Below are 24,064 nucleotides of genomic sequence, written 5' to 3' on the forward strand. Positions count from 1 at the left end.
GACCCGATGACCCTGGAGGTCCCTTCCAACTCAAACATTCTACATTACTGCTGCAGAAAAAAAATCTCTCGGCTATCCCCGTTTAGATCTCATGTATTCGAATGAGAATAGAAGATAAACTGGGGAAAAACGATGTGCAAAACTACAAATAAAATGATTGAGTTTAAAAGAAGTCTTTTAACTCCATGTTCATAATTGTCGTTTTGTATTCTATAAAGAATTTATTATTTTTTCAAATAAAAGTAATTAAAAGTAGAATTACTATAAGCGTACTTGGTGTGCCGTAAGCGTATTATGTAGTTTAAAGGGATATTGCAGGACTTTTACTACCTGTGCTCAGGATAGGTCATCAATAGTTGATGGGGGTCTGCTGCTCGGGATCTCCGCTGATCAGCTCATTATCCAGCCCACTGTCAGCGGTGGTCAGAGTCAGAAGTGTAATACCAGAGTGTCAAACCTCAGCCGATGAATTACTGATGACCTGTCTTGAGAATAGGTCATAATGGTAAAATCCTGGAATATCGCTTTCAGCCAAAAAAAATTCACCATTGTCCACTAGAGCCAAGAAGGGTATTAAGTGAGACTTTTGTATTGAAACAAGTGGCGTTGGGTAGAAAGCAGAATTTGGAAATTGTGGGGTCTTTCCTTTCTCTTTTTTTCACTGGTAATTTATACATTTTATTGAATTTGTATATTTATGTTTAAACACACAAAAAATAAAAATAAATGAGTTCTCTAAGATCCAAACGTCTAAAGAAAAAAAAAAAATCCTACAACCTTCGAAAAGTGCCTGGCCTCTGTCTATCGGTATTTCCTGCATCTGCAGTAATGTCACTGCGACCTGTATTGGATGACGTGGAAACTTGGCATTGCTGGGGATTCAACCTCTCTGGGTCCCTGTCATCACACCTGGTGGACAGTACAATTTATTATTCCTAATGCGGTTCTGAGCAGTGGCTCTGTGTCTGATAAATCTTTTAAATCTAGTTTTAATACCGTAGTCCTTTATATGTAATAATCTCTGGACACAAAACGGCTGTCTGTTTCCCTTAGACGACATAACACTGCCATACGATCTATTCTCCATTGTGTTGCAGCAGTGGTAACAAATGTACCAAGTGTTTTATTTAAACATAAATAATGATGTTCTGATAGCACATTTTATATTAACCCTTTCCAATCCACTGTATGATGTCTAAAGACATTATGATTTAAGGCTGTACAGCTCTGATGTTGGAAGACGCCCGTCGGGGTTCTCTTACTGTATATTGCCAGCCTCTCTGCTGTCGGAGCCTATCCATCGTGTCACCTCATGCAGTACTGGCTTTAGCCAGCAGATAGCACCGTTGTATAACGGCAGAAAAAGAGTGAGCCCCCTAGGAAAACCAGGATACAAATTGGATTGGAAAGGGTTAACATCACAGTGCTTAAGATGGACTAAAAGCACAAGTTCTAAAACAATCCTAGGCTGTAGGCTGTAGCATCAGGGATTGCAAGGCATAGTTGGTACATTTTTAGTGAATGCAGCTTATATGGACGAGGTATATACACTTGTACAGAACTCCTATTTCCGACAGTTATTAAACTACAAAGTGACATTTTAATGTGCCTTGCCTAGTAACCCATTGCTAACCAAATAGTTAACTTAGTTAGTTTTTTCTGTTTTCATTGTGTATTATTGTTACTCTATGGTTCATAAGATTTGCAATAAAGTCGGAGTTAAAAAAGCACTCTGGCTTTTTTTTCTCTCAACTAGCCCCAATTGTGTAGTGTGCAGATGTGTCCACCCATAGCCTTTACGCCTCATGTCCACTTGCACACACGGATTCCACCGCTGAATCCCGCAGTGGTATTCGTGCGTGCCCATAGACATGGAGAGGAAAAGACCGTTTCTTAGCTCTGAGCTGGACGGATCTTCTTTCTTCAGCACAGCGGATGCGTCAGGGAGTGTCAGGCAACGCGCATGTGCAGTGCTTACTTTTTATTTTTGAATCTCCTGCTTTCTCGTGGATCTGCGAGACAGCCACAGTGAAAGCTACGGGTGTGCCGTGGCAGGAACTGCTTCAATGGAAAGCCGTCCCTGTGAGATCTGCAGGAAAATGGAGCATGCTGTGATTTCTTCCCGTGTGTGTGATTCAAAATCCATAATGCATTCCTATGGGCGGCAAGAGGTGCGGATCTCCCACACAGGAGACAGGCGCGGATTTTATAATTAAAATCCGCCCATGGACATTGGGCCTTAAAGGGGTTGTCCCGCGCCGAAAGATAAAAATTTTTTTTTGCCCAGTACCTGTAAAGGAAAACCGCTGCCATGTGTTATTTAAAAAAAAAAAAAATTCCCTTACCTGAATCCCCGTTCAGCAACTTTAAAAAATCTTCTGTCCAAGATGGCTGCCGCTGGTCTTCTCCCACAGTGCACCACGGGTCTTCTCCCATGGTGCACCGTGGATGTTCTTCTGCTGTCTGTGCTCCACTGCCGATTCCAGCCACCTCATTGGCTGATCGGCACCATGTGACGGGGCGGAGCTACGCAATGATGCTGAGAAGGGGGAGGAGCCAGGACGCAGCTCGTGAGCCCGGACCATCCAGGAGAAGAATCCTCTGTGCGCAAGCGCGACTGTTCCTGCGACCAGAGACGAAGTTTGATTGTCGCCATGGAGACGGGGACGCCAGCACCAGGAGGGGGTAAGTATATAACTTCTGTATAGCCAATATTTAATGCACGATGTATATTACAAAGTGCATTAATATGGCCATACAGAAGTGTATAACTGCACTTGCTGTTGCGGGACAACCCCTTTAAACTGAATTCAATGAAAAGTATGAACACTTTTTGGGGGCATTTTTAAAAAATTCTCATTTGTTCATTTCAGGAGAGTATTCTAATAATACTATAATATTGGTACATGCTAGCAAAACCCATGGCCACAACGACTCAAACTACTGTAGCATAGCAGTCTCATGACAGACCTCTTGAGATCATGTTTTTTTGTTTTTTTTAAAGCTTTTTATCTTGTGCCGCACATCTCGGGATATGTTGAGCCTACAGGAAAGATATGTAATTACACATCTGTAATTCAATAATTGCATTAATTCCCTCTTCACAAAATTACTTACATTAACCTCGACACGTAAATTTTTTAAAACTCATCAGCTGTCCTGGGAGAAACGTCCTACTCTCTTTGGCCCAATGCACACGGCCGTATTTGCAGTGTGGAATCCGAAGCCGGCGTCCATCCCCGGATTCCGCCGCAAATACCTGCCATAGCATGCTATGCAAAATCGCTTTTTCGCTCGTGTGGGTAAAATCGCAGCAGGCTCCATTTTTCTAGTATGGGCCTCGCACAGACTGCTTCCATTGAAGTCAATGGACGCCATCTGTCCCGTGGCCCTTCCGCAGTAGGAAGTGTCGCCGATCCGCGTCATTGCATTAGCAATGGCATGGGTAACTTTGTACTGCGCATGTGCGATGGTCGGCACATTTGGAGTAAAGAGAGAAAGAATTACAAGTATGCAGGATTTGCTGCCGGGGCACAGAGTCGGATTCTGGTGTAGGATCCCGCATATGGAATCCGACCTGGCCGTGTGCATGTGGTCTTAGAGGAAGCATTCCCTCCTGCATTACCACATCTGGCCACGCTGCACCTCTCTGCCTACAACTCCCAGGATCGCCCTTTAATGAGTGTGTTTAGTGCATTTAAAGGGAACTTGTCATCATGTTTGAGACTGATAAACTACGTTATTGGGCTCAAAGGTGAGGGAAAGGGGAGTCTGGGAAGCTGTTTCATACTTGCCTAATTTTATACCAGGAAAGAAAATGGATAATGAGGATAGGCAAGAAGCAGTACATATAATAACTCAATAGGTATCTATCCATTACATTTAACCACAAAGTTGCAAACTGCTTCCATACAACCAATGTTTAAACTAACTTCTCAGCTCTATTGGTTTTATGATTTGAGGTTGTAAAATTCAGCCTCCAGTATCATCAGCAGACTCCTCATCTTCTGAGTTATGGGACCACCACTAGAGCTGGCTTTTAATTTCATTTTGATCATCTACCCTGCTGGGTTCTGGAAGCCTTCATGATTAATCTTCTACTTTCTACTGTGTCCAATCTCTGAGTATTGTTCTCTCCATCTTCAGAACTTTATATTAATGAGGTGTGACTAAGTCCTCACCTATAACTCACAATGTTTCTGGCAGCTTTCTTTCCATTTTATATGGATTTTCTGGATAAAGCTCACTTTTCTACTTTGGGCATGCAGCCTGACCCTCTCTTATTTATTATCAATTCAGTCTGTGCCATTTTGTCTGTAATGCATTAGGAGTAGAATGTAGCCTTCTAGAGTCCACCTTTTGGGGAAGTTACATGCATGTATTAATATATATGTTAGGGCTCATGCCCACGGCCGGGTCGGATTCCGCCTGTGAAATCTCGCAGTTTAATCAGACCCGGTGCCCCTCAGAGACCCCATACTCTCCTTTCCGGATCCGCCGCCATAATCCGTCCGTTGGCGTTCAGCCTTAGGTTTTCATAATACTTGCGTTGTTGGAAGCAATACTCCATTATATGAATACTACAGGAATCGGTTGCCCTTCTCAAGCAGGGAGATTTGTTTATAAAGCAGCAAAGTTCCTTGTATAGCAACTTGTTCTGACTTCTCAGTAGGTAGGACAGAGACTGTTCTGTTGAGTAGCCTGTTGTCTGATGATGCAGCTCATCCGTGGGAGATTTGAAATAAAGTAGTACCATGAAAGACAGTTTAGTTATATGTAGGTTATAGGCAACTGTTCTTCATCAGACAAGATTAGTTAAAAAGGCATTGTCAGAAACTAGTAGTCTGAGTTCCGGGCAAAATTTGATATCTGGAGCAGGAGATCAACATCCAACAGTTTGTTTGAAATTGGGGAAAAAACCCTTTTACAAGATTCCTCAGGTGAATCTTGTGAAACCTACTCTGGGAGGAGCGTACAGTAGATGTCACAACACTCAAAGGCATCCTTGTAGGGGACTGTAATTAACATACCAATCATGCTGTAGCTTTAGCAGTACATAGTAAAAAAACACAGTATCGTAGATGACTTTCTCTTTTAAAATGTTAACGAGAATATGCAACCTGTTGTATAAATCGGGCATTGTTCCATCTTCCTTATTTGCATATTTCCTTACTCACCTTTTAGGTGCGCTCCTTAAGGTAAAACCGATACCTTTCTGACCCACATCTATAGGCTTCTCACTATCCAAGCCAGAAACCTACTGCACACTGATGAGGGGCAAAAAAACCCGAAACAGCTGCCTGTACATGGATTCTGACTTGGTTTTCAATCCCCAGTCATTGTTATAAGGCTTATATAAAGAGTCTAACATTAGCTTGCAGGAATGCTGTCTTACAATAGTTTCATCTTCCTTATTTGCATATTTCCCAGAGGAGCATGGATGGCCTTATAAGTCTCCTCACTCACCTTCTAGTTGCTCTCCTTAAGGAGAAATGATACCCTTCCTGATTAGAAAAAAGTTTGGTACGGTGTTAGCCAGTAGAGCAAAATGTGATTGTTCTCAGTAAGAGAAACCAAGTAATCTTGTGGATATGATACCTTTTAATGGCTAATAAAAATACATGATGATATAGCGAGCTTACGAACTTACTTGGGGTTCTTCCTCAGGCTTAATGAAATACATCCGAAGAGGCTTATCCTTCCGATAGAGCATGTCTAGAACAGTCTTCCATACATGTCAGTGGGTCTCCTCCTGTCCATTGTGTGAATGGCCCATGAAGCTGCAATAAAACATCTCTAAATTCTCTAAATGCTGTTAAATATGTCTCAGGCAAGATGGCCGCCCACATAGTCATGTATATAGAACAGAATAAAACATTCTATATTCAGAAAATGAAAACAGATCAGAAAAATGTTTCCCTTCACTTTTAATAACATGGTTGAATTCTGAATTAACCATTTGGCCGCCCGCACACGACCGGGTCTGATTCTGAATGTGGGATCCCGCATCAGAATCCAACCCTGTACCCGGCCAATGAGCCTGTGTACCTGTCATTTCTTGTCGTATGCAGGTGGCCTATACTGCAGATGGTCTGGCCGGTGGACATGTGTAGTACAGATTTTCCCACACAATTGTTAAGTGATGACGTGTGTCCCATAACCTTTTTACAATGTTAATTGTGGAAGGGCCACGGGTTGAACAGCTTCCATTGACTTCAGTGGAAGCTGTCTGTGTGGAGTCCGCACGAAAATGGAGCATTTTTTTTCCCCTCCGGCAGCTGAAAATCGCAGTCGGATCACATGAGGATGCTCCATTGGTTTCAATTGGTGCGGAATGCCACAAATCTTCTGCAAGGGAGACTATTGCGGATTCCGCAATTCAAACTCTGTTGTGTGCAGCCGACCATTAACTACCAGCCATTTTTGGGGGTTTTGTTTTCATTTATTTCATCCTGCACTTTCAGAAGTCATATCTGTTTATTTTTCCGTTGACCTAGCCATATGAGGGCTTATTTTTTGCTGGACAAGTTGTATTTTTTAACGTTACCATAAAATGGTTTTCTAAAATGTTTAAACCTTTTTAAGCGAGGTGAAATGGAAAACCACAAATGCATCACTTTTCAGGGGATTTTGCTTTTGCGGCATTCATGATGCATTAACCCTTTCCAATCCAATTTGTATCCTGGTTTTCCTAGGGAGCTTACTCTTTTTCTGCCTTTATACAACAGCGTTATCTGCTGGCTAAAGCCAGTACTGCATGAGCTGACAAGTTGGGTAGGCTCCAACAGCAGAGAGTCTGGCAATATACACTAAGAGAACCCCGACGGACGTCTTCCAACATCGGAGCTGTACAGCCTTGAATCATGTCGTCAGACAGTGGATTGGAAAGGGTTAAAATGACATGTTACCAGTATTCTTTCGGTCATTAGCATTCCGAGAATACAATGTTAATAGAATTTTTAACGTAAAAAAAAACTTTTCAAAAATTGCTGTTTTGTCCCCCTCCTATTCTGAGCCCCATAACTTTTTTGCTTTGCCGTTGATGGAGGGGTGTGGGGGCTCGTGTTTTTTTTTGTTTTTTTTTGCAGGCCAAACTGATAGTTTTCATTGCTGCCATTTTTACAGATCGTCAATAGAAAAAAAAATCCAGCAGTTCCTGAAAACGCCTTTAAATATTATTTTGTAGACGGATAGCACAGTTTAACAAATTATGTTGTCAAAGTTCAGCAATCTTTTAGTAGCTTCTGGTTTCTTTGCAGTCGACTTGAGACTTCGAGCTGTTTCTTGATGATGGCGAGGTTTTTCTGTGCCGCCTGGTATCTTGGATTCTTGTAGCAATAGTGTTCCAAACTTTTTATGGATTTGGATATAGTAGTGTTATTAGAACCTGGTTGGATTGTTAAATAAGTTTCATTACGGGATGAAATTGGATGTTTCCATAATGTTTTAAAGGAGAATCAGTTACCACTTTTTTGCTGTTCCCCCTGAGGCTGTAGGCCAGTATTGTGCACTACATGTAACTGTGAAATGAGCTTGCTATAGAAGCCTTCTCTGTGTGCAGGTATAATACTCTGATGCAATCTTAATTTAATGGCGCTGTGAGTCTTGTTTAAAGGGCATTTCCTACCTCAGGCATTTATCAGCTATCCTAATCTACATGTATTCGGTGGGCAGATCCCTTTAAATCCTGCTGACTGTTCCTCTTCTGTAGGGGGAAGCTGCCTAATCAGGATTCGTTGCAGAGCGGGCTCAACCACCACTGCACTGATATATTGGGTTTTAGTTGGGGAGAAGGAAGAGTTGTGGCTACAGCCAGTGATATGTACAGGCAGATACATCCTGTTATTCTGGATAGTGTGTAATAAAGATTAATTGAGGACTGAATGTGAGGAGTCAGTGAAAAGTTCCTGAATTGAGAAAATTCCAAATAAGCCGAAAACAATAAGCTAAACGTTCTCAGGAAAATGTTTCTACCTCACACGTGGAGAGATCTGCATCTAATTGTACGCACATGCCTAATCACAGGCCTCTCCGGTCTTTAACCTTGCTTCACCTTAGTAGCGCTGGTGTGGATAAACGCACTCCATGACTAAAATAAGTTGCGGTTGGTGGTGGGGGCAGAGTGCAGACCGCCGTACAAACCACCTGCCCTCCTTAGCATTGAGCTTGACGCTAGGGCAGTAGAAACAATTGTTCGTTTGGGATGAATCTCAGTCTTGATTGATTTCTTCTCTAAGGCCCGATGTCCACTTGTATGCATTAATTCCACTGCTGAATCCCGCAGGAGAATCCGTGCGGGCCTGTGGTCAAGGAGAGGAAAAGACCTCTTGCCTCTCCAGATCCAACGTAGGTCTCCTCCGTCGCGGACGGATCTTCTTTCTTCAGCACAGTGTATGTGTCTGGGTGTGCTGGCTAGCGCATGCGCAGTTCCTTTTATTTATTTTTTTACTCTCCTGCTTTCCTGCAGATCTGCGGCACGTCCACCGTGACAGCAGTGGCTGTGCCACGGACGGATGGCTTCCATTGACTTCAGTTAAAGCCGTCCCTGCGGGATCCGCAGGAAAATGGAGCATTGCTGCGATTTCTTCCCCTGCGTGCGATCCGCATGCCAGGAAAAAAAAAATCACATCCGCATGCTTTTATTTGCCGTGCGAGCGCTAATGCATCCCTATGGGCGGCTTGATTTGCAGATCTCCCGCACGGGTTCTGCAAATCAAATCTGCCCGTGTGTATGAGGCCTAAATGTGGAGATGTAGTAAAGTTCAATGGGGCCTCTCATACTAGGTTTCTTTTTCAAGCTGTGCTGGTTTTTCTTCCAGAGTTGTTATAATTATATACAGACTGTTATATCAGCTTATTGTAGCAGGGATCTTGAGGAATATCTGCAGGAGTAAATCTACAATCTGGGCGTTATTCTAGCATGGTATATACGTATGTGTTCTCCTAGGGCCAGGCTAACATGAGCGTATTTGAAATGCGTTTTATGCGTGCGATGTATGCGTGTATAATACGAGGTACATCGTGGCAATTCAAGTGCATTGATTGTCGCTGTTACACTGATACTACCGTTTTATCATTGTGTATAATGCGCGAGTTAAAAAAGAACCCAGCAGGTTCTATTTTATTGCTTATTACGTGCGATAGAGCCCTGTTCTATATGGGTGGGTATGAAATGCTGTACATGCACAATTACATTGTGTATTTGTGGCATTTATACACAACGTCGCCAAGCGACAAAGCGTGAGATTTAAAAAAAAGTTAAATAAAAAATGAAACCAGGAAGACTGCGCATGACCGCATGAGTAAGATACGCTGTCACAAGTAGTCAAAAATTGTTGCCATACGCGGCGATACGCCGGTCAACAGAGAGGTAAAACGCTGCGTTATATGCTCCTGTGAGCCCGGCCGTAGTAGGTGTAATTGACATTGGAAATGCATTGGCACCCCTTCATTACACAGATTGGCAAAAAAAAAAATTTTAAGACGTCCATTTTGTCTTAGGACATCACGTTTCCTGACAACTCAGTTATCTATGTTAAATAGGGCAATACCTCAAAATAAACGAAAATAGACTTATAAAATTAATTTTTAATTACAAATTTTACATGAAAATCATTTTTGAACTAAAATGAGCTCCCTAAAACACACTAAAATCTTTTCTGCCCTGTGAGGCTCCTCTTGGTACATTTACGCTTGAGAGTAGCATCTGGAATGTTTCTCTGAACCATCCAACAGTAGTCTGCCATCATTGTAACGCTCCATTTTCCCTGGTATCTTTTTTCCATCTCTTTAATGTCCTGGTGGAATCGTTCACCTTGTTCTTCACTCACAGCTCCCAAACTTTCAGGAAAGTAGTCAAGGTGGGATTGGAGGAAATGCACTTTCACACTCATCAGGCAAACTAAAGCTTGAAATGCTTTCAGCATTCGTCCAACGATCTTTTTGTAGTCAGGATCTTTCTTATTGGCTAAAAATTTCTCTACGACCTCTTTAAATGCAATCCACCCTTCTTTTTGAAAATCCGTCATGGTATTGACAAACTCTTGATCGGCTATAAGCCTTCTAATGTCTGGTCCGACGAACACACCTTCCTTCAATTTTGCCTTCGAGAGGCCTGGAAACTTGGTGACCAAATATTTGAAGCATTCTCCATCTCTTGGAAGTGATTTCACAAATTGCTTCATCAATCCCAACTTTATATGGAGAGGTGGTAGAAGAACTTTGTGGAGGTACCAAAGTTTCTCAGAGGACATTTTTTTTGGACCAACTGTGAGCATCCTCGGCTGCCAACTCTTCTTGGTCCAGTGACTTTGTTGATCTCGACTGTCCCATAGACAAAAAAACCAAGGGTATTTGGTTTATCCAGCTTGTTGCCCAAGACCTTTAAATCCCCACACACTTGCCAACCATGGTCTTCATATTTAAGTTTACGAAGAATCAATTCGAAATTCTCCTAGGTTTCCCTCAAGTTTACGGAATGACCTACAGGGATGAAAGCGTAAAAAACACTGTTGTGGAGCAAAACTGCCTTGAGACTTCTTTTTGAGAAATCTATGAAAAGACTCTATTGCGTTGAATCATATTGGATTTTGAATTGACCCATCAAACTTTCGACATAGATGCTGTAAACCAACTTGGTGCCTGGACAAAGTAAGGACCGAACTCCTTTTTACGATGTCTGAACCATGCAAAAGACACTCCTGGCCATAATAAATTCCTGCTTTTAAGCCTTGAACAGAGTAACTCAGCTGCATCTTTGGGAAGATTCAGGTCTCTTACCAAATCATTCATCTCCTCCTGGGAAAAAAATATTGGTCTTGTATCATCTTCAAAGTCAGAACTTGATTCGTCATCTGGTTCAGGTATGACTCCACCTTCATCGGAGCTAGGTATCTCTTCCAAGGTAGCAGGGGCTTGGGTACTAGTATATCTGTGCCATAGGGGATGGGACGAATTGCTAAGTGAAGATTGGGGTATGAAGTGGAATGCTTCCATTTTGGAATTATACGCTTTCACATCGCATGAACAAAAGTAACAGTCGTCACTATGGTTCTTTTTGCTCTCGCCATACCATAGGAATCCCATAACGGAAAGCCATTTTCTTACCCTTGAACCAATTTCGGAGGTCCTCCACACACCGCTTGCACACTTTGAGGCACCCAAACTTTATCTTGAGCTCCAAGTTTTAGTCCGAAGTATCACAAGGTCTGTAATATATAATAGCACACCAAAATACATGGAAATTAGTTGAAAATAATCAAACCGCTTTCTAGCTGCAGATCTGTGTTATTTTTCATTTAATGCACTGCTATTAACAATAGCTGTTTGATTTCGTTCCTTGTTTGTGATCTTTTCTTTGATACATTGGGATTATTGGTAAATACTTTGTCATATACATGAATTTTGTTTTAATTTATATAATTTCTGCCCCTTTCCGTACCAAGGATGGTGCTTTTCTATCCAGTGTAAAAGACTGATAGGCATGGAAACTGCGCCCATGCAGCCTGCAGGTTATATCCCGGTTTCTGTCCCTATGAAATTTACTGAATTAAAGACAGAACGGCACCAGTACTGGACCCCTAAAACATAATGTGAAAGAAGCCTCCGTTTGAATTTTGACTGACCATATTCGACTGATGTATGGTTCTTTCCACCTATCTTTGCCTGCCTATTGTACAGGGCTGTCTACGAGTAGTTTGGTGATCGGGGTCGCCCTTAACAGGACGGGTGCTCCACCTAGGTAGTGGGAAAGTATGGAAAAACTAGGGTGGTGTTTTATTTCTGATTTTAGACAAATTCAATTATTCTTTTGGACCAGGAATTCTATTTCTGTGATTTTTGCTTTGAAAATCCATAGGCATGCAGTGATTTCTGTGCAGATTTTTTTTTGCTACAGAAGGATGGGTTGTGGTACTTTAAAATGTTGCATATCTGTGACGTGTTAATGCACCCTTGAACCACTTCCTTTAAAGGGGTTGTCCCGCGAAACAAAGTGGGGGTATACACTTCTGTATGGCCATATTAATGCACTTTGTAATGTACATTGTGCATTAATTATGAGCCATACAGAAGTTATTCACTTACCTGTTCCGTTGCTGGCGTCCTCGTCTCCATGGTGCCGTCTAATTTTCAGCATCTAATCGCCCGATTAGACGCGCTTGCGCTGTGTGGTCTTCTCCCTTCTGAATGGGGCCGCTCGTGCCAGAGAGCTGCTCCTCGTAGCTCCGCCCCGTCACGTGTGCCGATTCCAGCCAATCAGGAGGCTGGAATCGGCAATGGACCGCACAGAAGACCTGCGGTCCACCGAGGGTGAATATCCCGGCGGCAATCTTCACAAGGTAAGTAAGAAGTCACCGGAGTGCGGGGATTTGGGTAAGTACTATCCGTTTTGTTTTTTAAACTCCTGCATCGGGTTTGTCTCGCGCCGAACGGGGGGCTATTGAAAAAAAACAAACCCCGTTTCGGCGCGGGACAACCCCTTTAAGATTTCTGTTATTTATAAATAGAGTGCATATAGGAAATGTCGAATTTATCATTTTACTTAGCAGGTGACTAATATCCCACAATATTTTAAATAGATCTGAAATGTTCACTACATGTATGTTCATTACATTTTCCTTTTTGGGTGGATTTAGCGTTCTTTTTGTTTCCTTTTTTTCCCTCAAGCAGTAAACAGGATCCCATGAAATTTAAAATTAGGACAAGTCCAGTTGGCACATGAAGGATGTATTTTCTTTGTAAAACAAATTGCACATTTTATTAGATATAAAGAGCTTCTTAACTGTGCTTAAGCATCTCAACCGTTCTGCAGAAAGCTATTTTTCTAGTTTTTTTTTTCCTTAGGAGAATAGTTAGTAAGTAGTCCCATCTGTATGCTTTTATTCTGTCCTTTGGCAAAAATTAACGCTCAATCTTGGCCATGTGGCACATTATTGAATTCTCTGTAGGGGAGGCCTAGCCGAAAGACTGAATCGCCTGCATAACAGAGAGAGGTCTGCCATTACTTTTTGGAGGCATCAGCGAGAATCTGATTGCAAAATACCTTTAGGTAAGTCTTCATCTGCTGCGTTCTGCATTACATATTGCATTTGCATCAAAATTATCGAAGTGACAATGTTTTTTATTTTTTTTGCTGCTCATTGGAATAATCTTATTTTAAATTCAGACTACACTTAATAACGTAAGAGAGATGATCTGTTGGCACTCAAGTTCCCATTAGATCTATAAAAGTTCTATCATTCAAGTAACACTGATGCCTCTAAACCTGCCCTTAAACTATCAGACACACTTTCCATCTTACCTTTGAAACATTCCATTCCCTTTACTAATTTTCTTCTCTTCTGATCTTTTGCTGTTAATTTATTACAAATGCTAATTAGGCCACACAAAGTTGAATTCAGGACTGTGAGCAGCATGTAAATTATTTAGTTACTGTTGTCACCTGTCTTAATAACTGCAGAAAACCAGGTGTCTTGAGAACGCATTTGAAGGAAAGTATGCCCCTAAAGAGTAACTACACTTTTAACTAACTTTTTGACATGTTGAACCCACCAGTGATCCCTAGAACGAGAGGGCTGCAGCGCTCGCCTGAGCTCTGTTCCCGTTCAGTCATCTTTGCTGCCTTTTGGCTCCTTCCAGCAGCTGGTAGTGTCTGCATGAGCGTGTATAGAAGAACTTCTAAAGACCTCCTTCAGGAGGAGCTGAAAAGTAGCTAAGACAGTCAAAAGGGAACAGTAGCGGAACATGTCGAAAGTTAGCTAAAAGTCTAGTTACTCTTGCTCAAAAACTAAGAATCCCACGAAGGTGATTCGTGGTGAATTGGCTTAAATGGGTCTTCTATGACTTAAAAACAAAATTGTATGGGCAAGGAATGAAGGAAAGTAAACAAAGCAATACTAACTGGCTATATGTCCTACCGATCCAGCACAGCCGATCTGGATGAGAAGAAATCAATGCTTCCTATTGTCTTGTAGGGGTTTTCCAGGTCTTTCTTAAGATAGGCTATCAATATCTGACACCACCATCAGTCGCTTGCATGGGCTATGACAAAACTCTGTACATTTAGTAGTGGCTGTGCCTAGTACTGCAGCTCTCTGCTGCTCAGGACCTTTTACTTGAAAGCTTGAATACCAGACATAGCCACTGCAAAACATAAAGCATTGTGTCTCATAAACAATGAAGGTACACTGACAGATGCAAGAAAATGGCTTGCTTAAAATTTGGCACAGAAACATGGCAAAATGTCAGACTTGGCCACATGGAGACAATAGGATACTTTTATGTAGGTGTGTAGTGCAAACTTGTTTTCAAAAGTATCAAAAACAGGGTTTTGTGCTCAGTGCTATTTATGTAGTGGTTCCCAGCGACAGCTTTTCTTCTTGTTGCTCAAGTCAAAGTAAGCCCAAACAAATGTTAGGGATCACCCGGTTACATGACTGATTTGTTTTTGATAAAGGGTTTTTTCCAAGCAGCACCCGCTGTCACAGCCGGGATACACTGTAGTGGGAGCGGAAGCCGCTGCTCCGACCTCTGTGTAGTGGCTGGCGTTCGTAACTGCAGGTGCAGCTCTTATTCAAAACAATGGGAACTGCTCCTGCAAATACAAGTGTAGCTCCTATTAATTTCAATGAAAGCTGCGCCTGCAATTATGAGCGCCGGCAACTACACAGGTGGCAGAGAAGCGGCTTCTGCTCCGATGCAAGTGTATCCTGGCTGTGACAGCCAGGACTGCCTGGAAAATCCCTTTAAGGCGCAATTAAAACTATATCTAGAAAGTGCACTGCCATGTTTTTGTTAATTTGGTTAATTGATTTCCTCTATCAATTTTAATTCCTTTGCAAGTATTCATTCTAGAGGTAGTAATCACCACTCTGTACGCCGCCTGTTCCCATATCATTTCATAAAAGATGCTCCTTGTCCCCTTATTATTCTCTTCCAGGTGATAAATCAGGAACACTTATTTTAAAGATACTGGAGATTCATGAGGAGTGCTCCATGCAAGTTGCACTTTGTGAACAATTGGCAGACATGCAGAATGATGGCAGCAGTTGCTCTAAAGATACAACGACACTGAAAGCCCTGTTCACTAGGCAAACTGCTGCACAGCTCAAGCTGGGACCCAATGACATCATCTATATCTATCCTCCCTGGTAAATATAGCTTGTTAAGACTATTTGTATATTACATATGCCTTCATTTCTTTCTCCTGAATTATTTTTTAAATTCCCTTTGTTGCTTTTTATGAACGCCCATTCATGGCTTCGTAGTGGTCAGTAAAGGGCCTTATTCTACAGCATGGGTGGGGGGTGTTATGGCATTCTAGAATAAGAAAGGAAACTTCGAACCCAGTCATCTAACCCTTTGATTGACATGGTCAAGAGTGACAACTGCTCAATTAAAGACGGCTGTCCTCTTCGATCCTCCGACCCCCCTCCCCACTACCCCATGGAAAAAAGAAATCATAATGAAATAAACAGTCTTCTATTCATAAGTACAATTTAAAGTACAACCATAATCTGTAAGGGAGAGCTCCTACCATATGCCAAAAATCGACCTCCAGAGTATGACCCATCGGGCAGTCAGTTGTAGGCATTCTATCAAGGCAAAAAAAGGTTAAGGCCTCGTTCACACGGGCTACAAAATCTCACTACAAAATTGTCGCTGTTTTGTAGCCTGAAATAATACACTGGAAACCACGGGCTTCACATACATGCGTTTTGCAGCAATGATTTTGTAGCCCGTGTGAACGAGGCCTAAATAGAGGTACCTTTACATGGGACAAATATTGTCCAAATAATCACCTGAAAGAGCAAATGCCAGTCTTTCGGTGTAAACACGGCCACCTACGTGGTGATGAGTGATATTCGCTCATTAGTCTCTAGCCTTTCTGTTTTGGCTCATCTAAAAAATAGTTGTTGGTTGATCAAAAGTCATCTGGTGTAAAGACACAGTCATTAGTACTTGAATGTCTTCCCTCTATTAACCCTTCAAGGCCTTGAGATTGCCACACAGGTAGAAAAAGCATAGATAGCTGTGTTGTACACCCCCCTTACCCTCCCTGGTGTGCCGAACTCGCCTCCCCTTGCGGTAGAAAATAAATGGCAATTCCACTCGTAACTAGCGACTGGGCAGAGGCTCAAGAATCTAGAATGTGGAGTTGTACTTATGAATGCTTATCTTATGAAATATCATATTGAGTTTTCAACTGGCTATAGGAATATAAAATAGCTTGACTGTACAGGGTCTGCAGAGTCGTAACACCCTGAGGAGACTGCCTTGAAAGTGTAGTAAATGGGGCAGGATCAGGATATTCCAAAGAGGTGTTTCAGCTATCAGGGGTTGGGATGCATAGAAGCTAGTAGTGATGCTTTTTTGTAGGGAACTTGCCAGGTATGACTGTCATTGCTAAAGCAAATAAGCTCTCATTCAGGAGGAAGAAGACTGGCTTTCTAGCGCAACCTATTGGATAGCAACTCTATAAGTTAATTTCTGATCTTTTTAACAAGCCTTGCAACATAGCTTATTACATAAGCCAAATGAAAAGCTTCTCTATAAGGAAAAGACACCCTTCATACAGACAGCTGTTTGGGGATTATTTGCTTATGAGTGGCACCAGAGAGCCGACTTTCTTCCTTCTGGATGAGAACGTATTTGCATATGCTTTTCCCCAGGGAGCATTGGTAAGATTCCCTACAGCAGCTTGGTTGTCTCCACAAGGAGAAACCTTATCGTCTGGACCCATATACCAGCTACCTGGCAGTTTAGGTTTCCCAAAGCATCACAAAAGTTTTACACTTTTATGAGTTGCCTTTAGTGTTGAATATTTGATACTGACTTCTGTTGCATTTCTCCTCAATATTCAGTTTTCTTCCCACTTATAACTGATAAAACAACCGGTGATGTATGAAATTAACCTAGTGTTTTTCTTGTATAGGGAAATTACACTTTCAATAGTTGTCTTTCTGACTCCTCAATGATTGCATTTTTTCAGTGAGGAGAATAAGCCTCCTCCAGACTCCTTTGGCAGCAGCTTAAGTTTCCATTTACATGGAGCAATTAATCATTAAAATGAAGAAATGCTAACTGAGTCAATTGCTTTCAGCCGATGTCCGTTCGCTTGCGCAGATAATCATTTACATTTTTTCTGCATTGGCTTATTTAGTCCATCATTGGCCTCAAAATGACTGGGAATGGTCTGCAACTAACATAAGGGGGTTTTCCCAGTGAAATACTATTGATGACCTATCCTGAGGATAGGTTATCAATAGTTGATCGACCAAGGTGTGTCAGTTGGGGTTCCTGACTGATCAGCTGAGCGGGCGCATGCTGTCAGTTCCACAATAGCGCAGAGGTCGGGATGGAAGCCTCTGTACAGACCTCCGTATAGTGGCCGGCACTTGTAACTGCAGGCACAGCTTGCATTGAAATTTCTGAAAGCCGGTCACTATCCAGAGGTCGGTGTGGAGACTTCTGCTCCGACCACTGTTTATTTGGAACAGATGTCTCCATGCTGATCTCCCATGTGGTGGCTGACGCTTGTAACTGCAGGCACGGCTCTCATTGAAATCAATGAGAGCAGTGTTTGCAGTTGCAAGCGCCGGCCACTACATGGGAGGTCAGCATTGAGGCTTCCACTCTGACCTCTGTGTTATTGTGGCGCTGACAGCATGCGCCCGCTAAGCTGATCGGTCAGGGTCCCGCGCGGCGGACCCCAGCCGATCAACTATTGATGACCTATCCTGATGATAGGTTATCAATAGTATTTCACTTGAAAACCCCTTTAACCCTTTCCAATCCAATTTGTATCCTGGTTTTCCTAGGGGGCTCACTCTTTTTTTTCTGCCGTTATACAACGGCGCTATATGCTGGCTAAAGCCAGTACTGCATGAGGTGACACGTTGGATAGGCTCCAACAGCAGAGAGGCTGGCAATATACAATAAGAGAACGCCGACGGATGTCTTCCAACATCAAAGCTGTACAGCCTTAAATCATAATGTCTTCAGAGGTCAGACAGTGGGTTGGAATGGGTTAATGATCGCCTTTTACCCTTAATGCCGGCGAAAAATTATTTTAACGCTTGCATAAAATGAAGGGTGAATGATAAGCAAACAAATTATTGCTCGTTCTCCGGCCGCTGTCTGTGTTTACGCTGAACACCTATTGTTTCTTTTTCACAGTTCTCCGTTCTTCTGTCCCCCAACATCTGCAACCAGGGTGGCGTCAGGACACCCCCATACACATGGCAAAAAAGGCCAATCCTGCCAAAATGATGGGTTCAGCCAACTAGACTCTTAATTTGTATGGGCACCTTGTTCCCCAGTTGCCTTGGTGGTTGCTCTGTAACAAACCTCTGTGCGGGGCTGCGGAATGTGTTGGCGCTTTCTTTCTTTCTTAATTTCTTTCTAAATTGTAAGAAATGAACATCTGCAGATCATCTCGGCACAGCACATTTTATATGAGCAGATTTAGTTTTTTGCCTGGGTATTTGCCTCATTCCTAGATTTATATTGTATTGTAATTTGGTTGTTTGATTCAATACTTTTTATTGTACAAGCGGCCCCACACAGTTGTGCGTTGTGAAGTTTTTGTAATTATTATTATTATAAAGGAATAGACAGAACTGTAAAATTATTCTAAGTGTAGATTGTAGCGATTTTATGACTGTGTTTGTCCTGGCGTGAATTTAATACAATCCTTTTGTTCTGGCACTCAAACAATAATAAATTAGTGTGTCCCTTAAATGTCAAGCACAAAATATGCATTTGGCTTCAGCATCTGAAGACAATGAAGGGGATGCATTGGTGAGAGGAAAAAGACGAGACGTTTAGCATCTGCTAGAAGTATTCTTTCATGTGTTTTTTCATTTCAAGTCCTGCATTAATCTTTCCCGGGTGTTTTGCACATTTTGATATTTTGCTTTTGCCTTTCAGTAGTATATTGATTATAGCACCCTGTTTTGTAGCAAACAATAACCAATTGTTGCAAGTTTATATTGGCGACCTGTTGGGAAGCGCAGGTTTCAGAATTCCTTCATGGTTGTGTATGGGTGTTGGCGCACTTACCTTAGGACCTACAGTTGTTATTCTGTCTCTCTGTTCCAGCAGAAAAAACAGAATTGGAAATGAACTTTTTTTTTCTCCATTGATTTCAATGGGTTTTCAAAAAGCAAAGCCAGTGGAAAACTCTGTTTGCTTCTTTTTAGTTCAATTTCTGTTTTTGTAACTGAACAAATATCCAGTTAAAAAAGGGAAATCTAACTGAATGGAAGCAAACTAAAAGCTTTCTGTTTGCTTTCCTTTTTTGAAAACCCATTGAAATTAATAGGGAAAACTCCGGAACCATGTATTTAATTTCATTTTTCAGCTCTAAAAATGGAAAAGGAGATGAAATTATGCCTGAAAGTCATAACATGAGTATGAACCCATCCTATGTCAGCAGTGACTAGTATCTGTGATCAGCAACGATTACATGTCCATGCACAGCTATGGTAGTACTAAACAATACCGTGTAGACAAAGCACAATAAATATAGCAAGGGAACTTCAGGTGGTCCCAAAATAGAAGAGAGTGCACTGGTACACCTGAAGTAGAAACAGTGGTGCAACCTCTTCCGAACCTGTCAATCAAGATAATATATAATAATAATAATCTTTATTTGTATAGCGCCAACTTATTCCGCAGCGCTTTCAGGCATGGATAAATGCAAAACAATACAACAATTGCAACAATTACTATGTGAGGTACATTGGGTTAGACACAAATGGGTTGAGGGTGGTACAGGAGGTACAGAGGTTGGGGAACACAGGCAATAGGAAATTTCATGTACAGATCATTTATTAGAAGGCAAATAGGGTGGGACACCATAGGGAGGGGCGGTGGACTAGGTCAGGAGATTTGGTATGCTTCCCTGAAGAGGTGCGTTTTTAAGGCACGTCTGAAATTTCGTGCATCGGGAATTGTCCGGATGCCTTGGGGTAGAGCATTCCAGAGGATGGGTGCTGCTCTGGTGAAGTCCTGTAGGCGAGCATGGGAGGTTCGTATTACAGGGGTGTTTAGTCTGAGTGTGTTAGCCGAACGGAGTGAGCGGGCTCGGTGGTGTACTGACAGTAGGGAGGTGATGTATGGTGGTGCGGCGCCATGCAGAGCTTTGTGAGTGAGGTAGAGGAGTTTAAATTTAGTACTGCAGTGGATGGACAGCCAATGCAGCGACTGGCATAATGCAGAGGCGTCTGAATAACGACTGGATAGAAAAATGAGTCTAGCTGCTGCATTTAGTATGGATTGGAGTGGAGCGAGTCTAGTGCGGGGGAGGCCATTGAGTAGCGAGTTGCAGTAGTCAAGCCAGGAGTAGATGAGGGCAACCACGAGCATCTTTAGCGTATCCGTGGTTAGGAACGGACGTATTTTAGCAATATTTCTGAGGTGCATGTGGCATGTTTGGGCCAGAGATTGGATATGGGGGACAAAGGAGAGGTCAGAGTCCAGTGTGACCCCAAGGCATCGGGCATGCCGTCTGGGGGTTATGATGGTGCCAGACACTGGAATGGAGATGTTGAGGGGAGGTCAGTTAGAAGGTGGAAAGACAAGGAGGTCAGTTTTAGAGAGGTTTAGTTTGAGAAAGAGGGAGGACATAGTGTTAGAGACAGCAGACAGACAGTCAGTGATATTTTGGAGAAATGGTCCAGAGATCTCACGAGAGGAGGTGTATAGTTGGGTGTCATCAGCGTAGAGATGGTATTGGAGGCCAAATTTGTGGATGGTTTGTCCAATTGGGGCAGTATAGATAGAGAAAAGAAGGGGACCAAGAACCGAGCCCTGGGGTACCCCAACAGCAAGAGGAAGTGGAGCAGAGATAGAACCAGCAAAGGAAACACTGAAAGAGCGGTCAAAGAGGTAGGAAGAGAACCAGGAGAGAGCAGTATCCTTTAGACCAATGGAGTGGAGCATAGTGAGAAGGAGATTATGGTCGACCGTGTCAAATGCAGCAGACAGGTCAAGGAGGATTAGTAGGGAGTAATCACCTCTCGACTTTGCAGTCATCAGGTCATTTGTTACTTTTGTAAGGGCAGTTTCGGTCGAGTGTAGAGAGCGGAAACCAGACTGGAGGGGGTCGAGGAGCGAGTTGTCAGAGAGAAAGCGAGTAAGGCGGGAGTAGACCAGGCGTTCCAGTAATTAGGAGATAAAGGGGAGGTTTGAGACGGGTCGGTAGTTGGCAGCATCAGTCGGGTCCAGGGTTGGTTTTTTAAGCAGAGGGGATATAATGGAGTGTTTGAATGAGGAGGGAAAAGTGCCAGAGGTTAGGGAGAGGTTGCAGATTGTAGTGAGGTGAGTAATGAGAGCTGGGGAAAGGGACCGGAGGAGGTGAGAGGGGAGAGGGTCGCTGGCGCTGGTGGTGGGGCGGGCAACGGAAAGGAGCCTGGAGACTTCTTCCTCTGTCGTTGGTTCTCGCGTAGATAGTGAGTAGGTGCTGGGTACAGTGCTGATGAAACTGGGATCGGGGCTGACCATGCAGCTTTCAGAGATTTCTTTTCGAATGTGGTCGATTTTTTTTTTTTCTTTGAAATAGTCAGCTAGTTCTCCAGCAGTCAGGTCTGTCACAGGGGCCTGTTCCTTGGGGCTGAGGAGGGAGTGAAAGGTCTCAAAGACTTGTTTGGGGTTGTGGGATAGGGAGGAGACAAGGGAGGTGAAATAAACTAGTTTGGCATGGTGAAGGGCTAGGTTATAAGTTTTCAGCATGAATTTGAAGTGGAGGAAGTCTGCCGGCAGCTTTGACTTTCTCCACAGCCGCTCGGCGCACCTAGAGCACCGCCGGATGAAGCGCGTTTGGGACGTGAGCCAGGGTTGCCGTGGTCTGCGTTTGACGGCTCGCATCACGGGCGGTGCCACTTCATCCAGGGCACGGCTGAGGGTGGTGTGGTAGTGTTCGGCTGCCAGTTTAGGGCAGGGAGGCGAGAGATGGGTGATAGGGAGGACTGAATAGTTTCGGCAAACTGTTTAGTGCGGACAGACTGTAGTTTCCTAGAGGTGCGATAGATAGGAGGGTCAGGAGAGATGCTAGGGTGCCTGATGGAGAAAGAGAGAAGGTTGTGATCTGAGAGTGGAAGTGGGGAGTTAGTAAAGTGAGAAGCAGAGCAGAGACGGAGGAAAACTAAATCGAGAGTGTTACCATCTCTGAGTGGGGGAGTCAGAGATTAGCGATAAGCCAAGGGAGGAGGTAAGTGTTAAAAGCCGGGAGGCAGATGAGGAGCTAGAGTCGTTGTTAGGGATGTTGAAATCACCAAGGATGAGGGTTGGGATTTCACAGGATAGGAAGTGGGGGAGCCAGGCAGCAAAGTGGTCTAGGAACAGGCGGGTGGGACCTGGGGGGCGGTAAATAACTATGACACGCAGAGGCAGTGGGCGGAAGAGTCGCAGGGTGTGGACTTCGAAGGAGTGGATGGTAAGCGAGGGAGCTGAGGGAATGACCTGGAAGGTACAGTTTGGGGAGAGGATGATGCCTACTCCTCCGCCGTGTCTGTCATCCGATCTGGGAGTGTGGGAGAACTGCAGGCCATCATAGGACAATGCAGCGGGGGAGGTAGAATCGGACTGCTGTATCCAGGTTTCCGTGAGGGCGAGCAAGTTCAAGTGTTTACTGGTGAAAAGGTCATGGATAGTTGGGAGTTTGTTACACGCAGATTGGGAGTTCCATAGGGCGCATTTGAATGGGGCAGGGTCGGCATTTTGGTAGAGAACAGTACGGGGTGGGCCTGGGTTGGGGGATATGTCCCCTGCAGCTAGGAGTAGCAGGGTAGCAAGGGTGAGCACATGGCTAGGGGATTTGTGTGGGTGTTTGAGGTGTTTCTTTGCAGTATTGGGGGGTTGAAGGCGTCTTAGGAAGTTGAACAGTGCATGGGAGCCATACATAGGTGAGGAGAGGAGGGAGGGGCTGATGTGGATGGAGTGTGTTGGGGCTGGGCATTGGAAGAAAGTGTGAAGGCTTGAAAAGAGGATAGTGAAGGAGATTAGTGCAAAGAGGATTATTTCCCTCCAGGCTGTGGACAGTTGTGCATGTTACCGGTCTCCTGCTCTGTATAACTGCATCATTCGACAGCATAAAACACTTGTTGCTGGACACTTAGTGCTCGAGACATCAGGTGAGGCAGCCTCTGGTGAGGCATGGAGGATAGAACTGACTTTAAAGTTCTGGCTACAGGACTTCAGCTGGGAGGGACTTGTTACATTTCACTAGTCAACCAGCTGACCCACCTTTAGATGGTTAATGAACAAGAATGGGGGGGGGGGGGCTTTATTGCCCTCTTACAAAAACAAACTGTGTCCAGCAACACTAAGATGAGACAGGGAGAAAGCTATTTGGGGGAGGTGATGAGGAAAATACATATAGTACAAATAGAGTCAATTCAATTTATATGAAGCAATGGGACATACCATTGCGCACAGATTATGACAAATTAAAAGGCATCACAGCAGATTCAGTGGAAGGAAGGCGGAGCAAGATGGACTAGACCAATTTTGGGCATGACCAGCTTGATTCTACTCAAAGCATCTCCCCGCCCCCATGACCCCAGAAAGCGAACCTTATTTAGGTACGTGCAGCCACTTAAGTGCATTTTCCCGGTCGTCATTCCGATGGCCCATCACATATGGAGGTTGACCTCTGACCTCAGTAGGCACAGGAAGAGCCCTTAAAGCAACTCCCCTTCCACCATCTCCTCAGTCTGCACACATTTATTAAGCACTATGGCGTTAATGTGCAGTTTGACAAAGACCCGGGATACGGATGGAAAGTCCTCCAGGCAGTAGTCCCACCCTAAAAAAGACTTGTAATTTGGTATTACTCCATATGTGATGGGCCATCAGGATGACGACCGGGAAATGTACAGATTGCTTACCGGTAGTCCTTTTTCCGGGAGTCATCATGACGGCCCATAGTTCCCTCCCCTATAGAATATTTATTTATGTTCTTTTACCAATGTAAAATGTGACCGAATAAAGGAAAATTTTTGGTTCAGTATACATTGTCCACAGTAATAATTTGAAAGTCACTGAGGAGATGGTGGAAGGG

General features: G+C 43.4%; 1 protein-coding gene across 1 annotated transcript in view; it reads left to right on the top strand.

Annotated features, from left to right (window-relative positions):
• Positions 1-24,064, top strand: part of SPIDR (scaffold protein involved in DNA repair) — a 331,433-nt gene that overhangs the window by 76,038 nt on the left and 231,331 nt on the right. Inside the window, exons 7-8 of the mRNA XM_066578067.1 lie at positions 12,948-13,048; positions 14,939-15,149. Coding sequence (XP_066434164.1) covers positions 12,948-13,048; positions 14,939-15,149 — 312 coding nt within the window. The remainder of the gene's footprint in view (positions 1-12,947; positions 13,049-14,938; positions 15,150-24,064) is intronic.

Source organism: Eleutherodactylus coqui, chromosome 9 (genome assembly GCF_035609145.1).
Source record: "Eleutherodactylus coqui strain aEleCoq1 chromosome 9, aEleCoq1.hap1, whole genome shotgun sequence".
Taxonomy (NCBI): domain Eukaryota; kingdom Metazoa; phylum Chordata; class Amphibia; order Anura; family Eleutherodactylidae; genus Eleutherodactylus; species Eleutherodactylus coqui.